The sequence below is a fragment of the Diaphorina citri genome, unplaced genomic scaffold, assembly GCF_000475195.1.
Source record: "Diaphorina citri unplaced genomic scaffold, Diaci psyllid genome assembly version 1.1 scaffold3492, whole genome shotgun sequence".
In the NCBI taxonomy this organism is placed as follows: Eukaryota; Metazoa; Arthropoda; class Insecta; order Hemiptera; family Psyllidae; genus Diaphorina; species Diaphorina citri.
Genome location: NW_007380897.1, coordinates 12,907 through 23,824, shown reverse-complemented (window position 1 = coordinate 23,824; position 10,918 = coordinate 12,907). Strand labels below are relative to the sequence as shown.

The 10,918-nt window shown below is 35.8% G+C and overlaps 1 protein-coding gene across 1 annotated transcript in view; it reads left to right on the top strand.

The window, feature by feature from the left end:
- Positions 1 to 5,462: 5,462 nt before the first annotated feature.
- Positions 5,463 to 10,918, top strand: part of LOC103520342 (ubiquitin carboxyl-terminal hydrolase 30 homolog) — an 8,624-nt gene continuing 3,168 nt past the window's right edge. The window contains exons 1-6 of the mRNA XM_026831499.1: positions 5,463 to 6,030; positions 7,141 to 7,293; positions 7,344 to 7,350; positions 8,120 to 8,280; positions 8,614 to 8,911; positions 9,397 to 9,624. Coding sequence (XP_026687300.1) covers positions 5,874 to 6,030; positions 7,141 to 7,293; positions 7,344 to 7,350; positions 8,120 to 8,280; positions 8,614 to 8,911; positions 9,397 to 9,624 — 1,004 coding nt within the window. The 5' untranslated portion in view covers positions 5,463 to 5,873. The remainder of the gene's footprint in view (positions 6,031 to 7,140; positions 7,294 to 7,343; positions 7,351 to 8,119; positions 8,281 to 8,613; positions 8,912 to 9,396; positions 9,625 to 10,918) is intronic.

The following is a 10,918-nucleotide window of genomic DNA, read 5'->3' as shown; positions in this document are numbered from 1 at the left end:
AAAAATCCCATGTAATTTCACTCGTCCTCAGGGTATTTTTTTTAATGGTGGGATTTATAGCAAAATTCCCACAAAAATCTCGTCCTCAACACGCTCCCCTGTGCTAGATCCTAAATTAGGGATGTTGCGATATATCGAAAACCGATATATATCGATATATTTTTCGTCGATATATCGATATATTTTTTTGGCGATATATCGTCGATATATCGACAATTATCCGGCGATATATCGGTCACCCGTCCCAGTTTTATCCACGCTGGACGTTTCTCAACTTCAAATACTTCAATGACAATTAGGGATGTAAATGATATATGCTTTATTTTAATAATTTAAATTTTTAATATTTTATTTTTATTTTTTAGTAGGATAGTAGTAGTAGGATAATAAAGAAGACAGGAGAGGAGAAAGCCAGCCGTTCCGAAAACGAACATTATCCGTTCAGGATAAAATCCGCCCCGGGTGGGAATTGAACCCGTGGCCCAGCCTTAACCCTATATTTCATGATATTTTTGTTTTTGACCAAAAAAATATATAATGTGAAAATAGGCTTCCTAAGACTATTCCAGCTTATTTTTTTTTTTAATTTGGTCGACCATAGGTCAAGCTTTGGCCGAAAAACAAATTGTTCCATATATGACCCAACATGTAATAATTAGGAGTTGAAAAAAAAGGAAAGAATATACAATTCCAGCTTCAAAGGAATACACTTTTTATTTTTATTTTTGAAATGATATCAATAAAGAAAGGAATGTCAATAAACAAAGGAAACATTTTTAACATTTTTTTTTAAATTATTTTTAAGAGATTGTTATCTATACAATCTAATTAGGTAGGTACATAGTACTTATACATAATATTGAAAGTATGATCATGATAAAAATGTATTACTAGTATACATTTTTGGCTCTGGCAATCTTTCAACCTCTGCTTCTACCATTTCCTCTTCAAGGGTCATCTTCTCTAGGCTCTGGGGATACAGGGAACATCTGATCCACCTCTTCTTGGCTCCATACTTTGAAGTCTGGGTAGTTGTGCATAAGGCGCGTCAATGGGACATAACAAAAATCCTTTTATAAGAGGGAAGATACTTGCTTAAGGAGTGTTCCTAGTGAAGTTTTAAAAGGCGCGAAGTAAAAAAAGTCACATATTTTAATTGATTAGCACTTAAGAAACGAACTTTGAAATCTTAGGCGCGTCCGTGAGACATTACAAAAATCTGTCTATAAGAGGGAAGATACTTGCTTTAGGAGTGTTCCTTGACAAGTTTTTAAAATAGCAAAGTTAAAAAAGTCACATATTTTATTGATTAACACTTAAAAAACGAACTTTGAAATCTTATTTCCACGATCAACGATACTTCGAACAACGAACAACTATGACGAACACAGCGGCCATCTTTTCAGTGTTTACAGGTGTATTACCGTACATTACCGTACGAGGGAACAAAATCCGTACAGAAATCTTACCTTATTGCCATGTTGACCAACACAAAGATGAAAAAAAAAAAATTCTTATTCGCCAACAATAGGTTAGGGTGTTAGGTTAGAGTTAGTTAAACGCACAAATGAGCAGTGACCAGTGTTTAGGTTAGGATTAGGTTAAACGCACAAATGAGCAGTGACCAGTGTTATTGTAGGGTTAGGTTGAACGCAAAAAGGAACTTTCACAAAATGAGCAGTGACCAGTGTTAGGTTAGGGTTAGGGTTTTAAACGCACAAATGAGCAGTGACCAGTGTTAGGTTAGGGTTAGCGTTAAACGCACGAATGAGCAGTGACCAGTGTTAGGTTAGGGTTAGGTTAAACGCACAAATGAGGCAGTGACCAGTGTTATTGTTAGGGTTAGGTTGAACACAAAAAGGGAATTTTCCCAAATGAGCAGTGACCTTTATGAGATAAAGGTAAAGCAACATTGACTTTAGTTAATATCTGGATGGGCGACTGTCTGCTGTCTGATTTTCAACTATCACACTCTTAAAGTAAGTTTTTCCTCTTATATAGAAATTTTCAGTAAATTTGCCATTGACGTGTCTTATGCATAATTACCAAAAAGATTAAAAAAGTCAATGACTGATGACGTCTTGAACAAGAAAGAGGACACAAATGCCACAAAAAACCAAAATATTGATTATTTTCCAAAAGCATAAATTTTATACCCCAGACTTTGATGACAATTAAATCAAAACCGGAGATAAGTAGATAACTAATGAATGAAAATTTCAATTTCGTCGACCGAAAATCGAGTAGAAGCTTTGTCAATTTCACAGGGTTTCATAGCGGTCAGATGAGTGGTTTGGCCAGGTATGGAGTTTGAACAAGCAGGCAAACAGTTTGTAAATCGATAGCGTTTTCGATAGTTTTTTCTGCACATTTTTCGTTTGTTTTGGTCGTTTTAGAAGTGAAAAGTGTAAAAAAATTGTAAAAAGAAACATAGATGTATACAAATCTATGAAAAAAATATATATTTTGTAAAAAAATATAAAAAAAAATGTGAAATGCAATTTTCAACTTTAATTCCCCATCAGTGCTTAATGATTCAATTAAGGCTTGATTGAAGTTTGGTGAAATCGGCTATCAAATTTAGAAACGCGCCCTACGCTTGGCAACATTGCGTGAGACGTAACCAACCATGAAAAAAATGTAAACAAGAAATTCTACTCGCTCTTGCTGATCTGATCACATCGTTTTCTTTGGTTTTTGCGTTTTGTATCTAGGGGGATAAGACCTTTAGAAACAAGGAAAATATGTAATAAAAAAAAACTATCGATGGCGCCGACTATCGATAGTTCTCCTCCTCTACTGCATGATGTTCCATATTATATTATGGAACAATTATATTTTGAAACAAGGAGGGAACTTGAAATGAACGCAAAATTGAAGAGAACAATATTACCAACCTGAGAGTATTTTTTTCACTGCTCTAGATAAAATAGAACGATTTTTACAGAGATCTAAAAATCCTAGTTTTCAGGAAAATTTCTGCTTGTAATTTTTTACCTCAACTCATAGTAAAAAGCATGTATTAAAGGTATTTGACCTTTTATTTCTTGACAACTCGTGATTGAAAGTCTTCAAAGATGTATTTAAAACAAAAATGGGTCTGGTTCCGGGGAGCACCTCACAAACTTTTTTTCTCTCACGAGTAATATTTTATCCCTCGGTATTTTTCCCCTTTTATCCCACGGATTTTTTTTCCAAGTCTTTTATCATAATCCTGTCTTTTATCCAAAAAACTCAACTTTGGAGTGAAAAAGGCATTGAAAAATAGTGATAAGATAACAAAATGCGTAGATAGGTAGGTACCTATTCGATCTATTTGAGCCCCTAACCCTAATCCCTATGGTAATAAGCTCACAGCGCATCGTACGATATGGGTAGATGACGTCATCACGGGAGGTGCATTGTTGCCGCTAGGTATGATATCGGCGTGTTTGAGACTCTCATGTTCCGAGAGCTCTATCTCGCGATCTAGTGAACGCATTTTCTTCGTTTTAATCGCAATATTTTTTTTAATTTTTATAGTTTTTTCTGAGATATTAAAAAAAAATCATGAGAATCACTTGACAGAGGGAACTGTAACTGCTATGGTATTATCGTCCCGAAATCGAAGAGAGAAGGAAGACAGGATAGGAGAAAGCCAGCCGTTCCAAGAACAAACATAAATCCGCCCCAGGCGGGAATCGAACCCGCGGCCTAGCGCTTACAAGGCAGACGCACTTTTATTTCGAAATTATAGTCATTTTTATCATGAACGATCCTTAAGAGGGTGCTGGATCGAAAGAGTGTGGGACTCAAGCCAGAGGTGCAAAGCTGCAAAGACTGTTCAGTGTGTCTCAATTACTTTGCAACCCATATTATAAACAAGGAACCAACAACCAAAGCCCAAATTTTCAGGAGCAAAAAAATGTACCTACCTAAGTACCTACTAAACATGAAATTATATCTACCTACTGAATAAGAAAAAAATCATAGGTAGTCCACATTTTTTTCGGATTATTTATTATTTTTGACGATCTTTACGAAAAAAATACATTTGGACAGTTATATTTTTCATGAGAATCATCAATTGTGTGTGAGACCGGGGTTTGAATCCGGCGTGCTACAGAAAATTTCAATTTGTTACATTGGTAAAGATTAATTACCGGAGGAGATGGTGAAACTGGGGAAAATACGGGACACGCGTGTCCCGTACGGGACATTTTGAAAAGTGCCCAAAATACGGGACGTCCTGGGAAATACGGGACGTCTGGCAACCCTAACGCACTACCAACTAAGCTAACTAGGCTGGGTAAACCGTGCATGCTTAGATGGTAAGAAACTATTGGAACATGAGATAGTAGACCTGGAGGTAATGTTTTCAATTTCAATTTTAATTTTCAATTATATTTTATTACAATATTATTACATGTAATTACTTGTAATGTTACCTTTAGTGTAAGAATAAGAGACCTGTTACATAACATATTTACCCAGCCCTAGTATTTATGTATTGGTCAGGTACCTAGGGGGACATCTAAGTAGGTATTGCAAAAAAAAAAAAAGTTTCAACATGTCATGGAATAGGATTGAAAGAGAAACAAACCATTAAGATATATTTCATAATCTGCTCTGACATAGAATTGCCAAAAACATTGCATGTAAGCATGTAATCAACCAAGCCGATTGTTTTTTACTTTCCTTAAAGGTCTTTTTACCAGGAACACGAAAGTGGTGGTGCAAATTTTGTCCAGAGAACCAAAAAGGCAAAAAACCAAAAAAAAAAAAAATAAATAAAAAATAAAAAAATAAAATGGTTTTTCGGGGATTTTTTTTATGACATTTTCTCACACAAATGAGCTCTGATCTTGAAATTTGTCGTGACGACCTATGAACTCAAAGCGAGAAAGTTTTAGATAACACTTCAGTCGTTAATTTAAGACCGGTTTTAGCGTCACTTATGTTAAGCTACGCCAAGCAAGGCCAATAAATCTATGGGTGAATTAAACATTAAAAGGAATTAAAGTTCATTTGGTAATTTTGGGATTTTTTTTTTTTTTTTTTTTTTTCACATTTTCTCACACAAAATAATGAGCTCTGATCTTGAAATTTGTCGCGACGACCTATGAACTCAAATCGAGAAAGTTTTAGATAACACTTCAGTCGATCTTTTAAGACCGGTTTTAGCGTCATCTATGTTAAGCTACGCCGAGCAAGGCCAATAAATGGATGGGTGACTTGTACACTATATTGGGAATAAAGGGAGAACGGGCTCTAGTCTTGATTTTAAATCATTACATGAAAGTAAAATTAAAAAATCAAATCAAGAATAATAATAAACTGAATATTAAACAAATTAGGTAGGTACATAGGTATTCTTTAACCATGATCGAATAAACTACGGGCTAAAAAATTCCCGGAGGGACGGACCCAGCTTGTTGTTTACAATTTTCTTGATATCTTGATAAAATTATAAAATACGAAAATCTGCCTGAAAAAAATTTGGCCAAAGCATGCAGAATTTGGTACTTGGTAGTTTTCTCTCCTAATTTGACTGAAAATTGCTAGTAATCTTTTAGTGTTGAAAAAATGTAGAAATGTGATTGTGAAATCGTGATGAAATCGAGTTTCTACATAACTGGGAAACTTTCAAAGACTTTGGAAAAGAGACAGTGGAAACTTCTTGTTACTTCAGATGTCTTTGAACTTCTAAGGAACACTGTAGAAAATTGCTGATAAAGGATTACTTAACAGTAGATTAGTGTGCCTTGACTGCCTTGAATAAATCTCTCTAACTCCTTTATCTTTGCTTGTGTCACAAGGATACCATTTTTCATTACCTAACAAAAGTAGAGTGGTGTTCTTTTTTTTTGATGTGCTAATAGAAGTTCACTTTTATGAGAAGCAAAGTAGATCACTATTACGGTTACAATCCTTCTTGGTACAGTTCAATGGAAAGTGAACATTTTGTTTTGATTTTTGGAATCACTTGTGCCTCCTTGGCCATAGGAGCATATGTTTTGTTTGGACCCAATTTCACCAGCAAGAAGAAGAGTAAGTTCCGAGTCTACAATCTTATGTTGAAAGTATTTCACAACCTCTCAGAATGATCGGAGAACATGTCCCCCAGAGTTTCCAAGCATGCTTTTTTTTCAAGAGGTTTGACAGAGGGAACTGTAACTGCTATGGTCTTATCGTCCCGCAATCGAAGAGAAGGAAGACAGGATAGGAGAAAGCCAGCCGTTCCGAGAACGAACATTATCCCATCAGGATAAAATCCGCCCTAGGTGGGAATCGAATCTGCGGCCTAGCGCTTACAAGGCACACGCACTATAGGGTTGCCAGATCATTTTCAGCCCAAAACGGGACAACCGACCTAAAACTTAAAAAAAAAAAACGGGATTTTGGATGAAAATACGGGACAAGCAGCTTTTTTAACCCCCCCCTCCCCCTAGCCCTCACCCTGCAATTTTTGGAAGAAAAAAAAAACCCTCAATTTTTAAAAATCAACTGTTTTTACTTTCTATTACTACAGTATAGCGGAGCTATACTGTAGTAATAGCGGAGCCAAATTTCAAGATCAGAGCTCATTTGTGTGAGAAAATGTGAAAAAATCCCCCAAAAACCAGTTTTTTTGGTTTTTTGGAATGAAAATATCTAAATTTGAAAATAGGTATAGGAATATGACAAGGATGCAACTCAAAACGTTTGGTTAAAATAGGTGCTGCGGTTGGCGGTATTTTGACCGCTTTTTGGCGGGTTTCGACCACTTTTTGGCAGTTTTCAGCTATATCAACTAAACGGTTAGAGATATTGGTATAGGTAAAAGAACAACGTCTTCACTTGACTAGTAACTTTGGAAACTGTAAGTAATTTATTTTTACAAGAGATAAACAATCATAAAATTAAAAAACCTACTTAACCTTAAAAAACCTTGCCTTAAAAAACCTAACCTTAAAAAAAAGGTTAGAGATATTGTAAATGTTACAACAGAACACCCAAATAAGCACCATTCAATAGGATAAGGAAAGTCACACCAGATTTTTTTTTTCTTCTTTTGTTTGTTATAAACTTCTTGCTTGAGAGGTGTATAAATTCAATGAAATTATCTCAAACCTCAAGGATGTCCTTTTACAACTAATCTCATGCTTCTTATATTTTCAGCTCCTGTTTTAGGACTTCAGAATCTCGGGCAGACATGTTTCATGAATACAATCTTGCAAGCACTTGGATCTTGTCCAATATTCATCATATGGTTGGATTCACAATCGGAGACATTGGGAGAAGTAGGGCAAGCTTTGAGGAAAATCCTGCAAAGTAAGAAATAGATTATTTGATCATAGTAATTCTAAAAATTGTTTCTTCAGTACCTAGGTAATGAATGGGCTTCTTCAAAAGTTCATATTTCAAATTTTGATATTGATATCTCTCAAATTTTGATATTGACACTTAAAATTTTGATATTGATATTTCAAATTTTGATATTGATGTTTTAAATTTTGATATTGATATATTTCAAATTTTAATAGTGGTGACATTTCAAATTTTGATATTGATACATACTAACATACTTCAAATTTTGCTATTCATATTTTGATATTGATACTTCAAATTTTGATAGTCACATTTCAAATTTTGATGTGTATTGAAATTTTTGATAGTGATATTTCAAATTTTGAAATCTATGGACATTTCAAATTTTGATTGATATTTGAAATGTAACTATTTCAAATTTTGATATTGATATTTCAAATTTTGGTATTGACATTTCAAATTTTAATCTTGATACTTCAAATTTTGATAGTGAGATTTGAAATTTTTAAATTAAAACTTTTGATAATGGGAGTTCAAATTTTGATAGTGATAGTTCAAATTTTGATAGTGATAATTCAAATTTTGATAGTGATTGTTAAGATAGTACCTATTTTTACTTCTGGATAATTAAAGTAAGATTTCAGAGTACTTTTTTACTTAAGTTATATATAAAATGGATACTTATGAGTAGGTTTTTATATCCCGTATTGTTATTGTTATTGTTATTGTTATTGTTATTATTGTTATTATTATTATTATTATTATTAATATTATTATTACCTATTATTTTATTTTTATTAATTTAATTCTACAAATACTGTTTTTCCAGGTGTGCTGTGTGTGGCCATGAAAACCCTCTTAAATACGACAATTTTGACTCTCTGAGTCTACATCTACCGCAGAGGTCAACTCTTGGCCAGACACATAGTTTGACTGGACTATTAGAAGACTTTGTTGATACAGAAATCATCAACGAGTTTGAATGTGAGAGTAAGTATGAACCTAGTTTTTTTTTCTAGTTAGGCGCTTGACTGTACTACTAGATATTTTTATCATTATTATGGCTTCAATTTTCACATTCATACAAGAACGGCACACACTGCCCATCTATCGGGGAACAAGCAATATTCTTAAGGATTGGTGGGTTGGAAATTTATATGAGTGATAGAGGGAACTGTAACAACTGAGGTCTTATCGTCCTGAGATCGAAGAGAGGAGGACAGAATAGTAGAAAGTATCTGTTTAAAATGAAATTCGCCTAAAAACAAAAGAACTTACACTAATTTCTAGGTTCTCAAACAAATTATTTCCCATTTTTTCCAGTGTGTAATAAAGACAGACTCCGCAACAGTACAGTGTCTAATGACCTCAACAGTGTCGAAGACTCGAGCAGTGAAAACGGGGGCAACCCAACCCCTGGCTCCCTGGGTAACCAAACCAGCCAGGGTATCCCAACCAGACCGGCTAAAGTCCTCTGTGACGCTGTCCGCACACTGCGACTAGGCAAGCTACCGCCCTGTCTGTGTTTGCATATACACCGGACATTCTATTCCAGTCATGGTGCGTACAAGCGCCAAGACTATGTGGACTTCCCCGAGTACCTTGTGATGGATCCTTATACGTACAACGCTGTGCTTCGGGAGAAAGAGGTAGGTGGATAAATAAAAAGTACTAGATACACTAGGTCATGTTAACTTTTTAATAACTATGAGAGAAAACTAGCGTCTGGCTGTGGGACTATAAACAGGGAGGAGAACAGCTAACCCTAACCAGCCTAGCAAGCTGGCAACCTCAAAGGGTTCTCTCTGCTTTTAAAGTACCAAGCACAAGTCCTCACAATGGTTGACTGCGGTTCAGGACGAGCCAGCCAATTTAACATGGCTAGAGCTAGAGACCATCACCCCGGTGTATGGCAGATACAAAAAGACATCTTTTCTTTATTCTGCTATTGCTATTCGGCAAAACTAAAGCCGCTACAACAACAACACTTATAAGTCACATGGGCTACCTTCCAAGCTAACTAGGCTGGCTGAGTTTTCTTTTGTAGCTTAAATAATAAAATTAGCTAAAAACCTGACTATTCCTGTCTCTCTTTCTCCCTCACAGTCTAGGCTGGATAGACAAGGACAAATCTCTTCTCGGGGACAAGCTCAATGAGTCTCCCTCCCTCAATACTTCTCTTGTATCGCTCAATGGCTCTGTTGCCACATTGGGCTCATCGGGAGACCCTGGCAACACTATAAAGCCAAGACGAAAGCCACTCAGTTTGAACAATACGAATGTGCAAAGTAACTGTGCCTCGTCCTTTCGAGGACGATTAGTGAGTCAGATTAGGTGAGTTGGTAAATATTAGTGAGTCTGATGGTAAGGTCTTTAGAAATAAATGAGTGAGTCAATCAACACTTTTTTTTTGTGGTGGTGTAGAAGTTCTTGTCAGCTCCTATGGCATAGTGGTCACTGCGCTCGCCTTGCACACGGGAGACCCGGGTTCGATTCCTGGCGGGGTCAAGAAATTTGTATTGTGCTAATGATTGATTCCGTGACTGGCTGTTGCGGGACCCACTCAGCCTCGTGAGGAAAATGAGTAGCTATGACATATAAATTAATGATTGATCCCGTGACTGGCTGTTGCGGGGCCCACTCAGCCTCGTGAGGAAAATGAGTAGCTATGACATATAAATGCGTCATGCAAATGGTTGATACCGTGACTGGCTGTTGCGGGGCCCACTCAGCCTCGTGAGGAAAATGAGTAGCTATGACATATAAATGCGCATAGTACCCGGTGGCCAGAATGGTAGGTACTCAGCCTCGTGAGGAAAATGAGTAGCTATGACATAGAAATAAATGCGCATAGCGACCGGTGCCAGCATGGTAGGTAAACATGTGATTTTAGGATTATGAGATATTGGGAAAATCCTACAATGCTGCAGTGAGCACCAAAGTTGTGATATAATAACACAAAGAAACTGCATTTACATTTTAACATAGAATTTTCAAACTCTTAATTCATTAGCAAATTGCACTTAATATTTTTGTGTCCATTTTCCCATCATTTGCTTGAACAGTCAATTACATCTTATTCGAAAGAGATAAGGATATTCTAACTTGAATTTTGTACTCTTGCAGCCTGTTCACACTGCATAATTTGACACGTTTGGCAACGTAGCCTACTTTTTAGATGAATCCTTGCTGCCATATTCAAATGGATGAACCATTTTTTTTTTTTTTTTTTTTTTTTTTTTTTTTTTTTTTTTTTTTTTTTTTTTGTGAGGCATATACAAATGAATTAGTGTGTTCACATTGTCAACGCATTTTTAGATATAAAAAAGGCTTTTGATGCCGTAAGAAGGAATAAAGTTTGGGATGAATTAGATCATGCTGGAATAGAAAAACCTATGATAGAAAGAATAAGCGATCTTTATAAAGACATATCGAGTAAAGAAAGAACCCCTGTTGGAACCACTGACAGTTTTGCCATTACAACGGGCCTTCGGCAGGGTGGAGTCTTCTCGCCACTCCTCTTCATAAACGTAATCAACGAAATACAAAACACAGTCATTGAAAAAATAGGAAGGAGCAAATCAAACCTTATGCTATTTGCCGACGATATTGTTCTTTATTTTTTTCA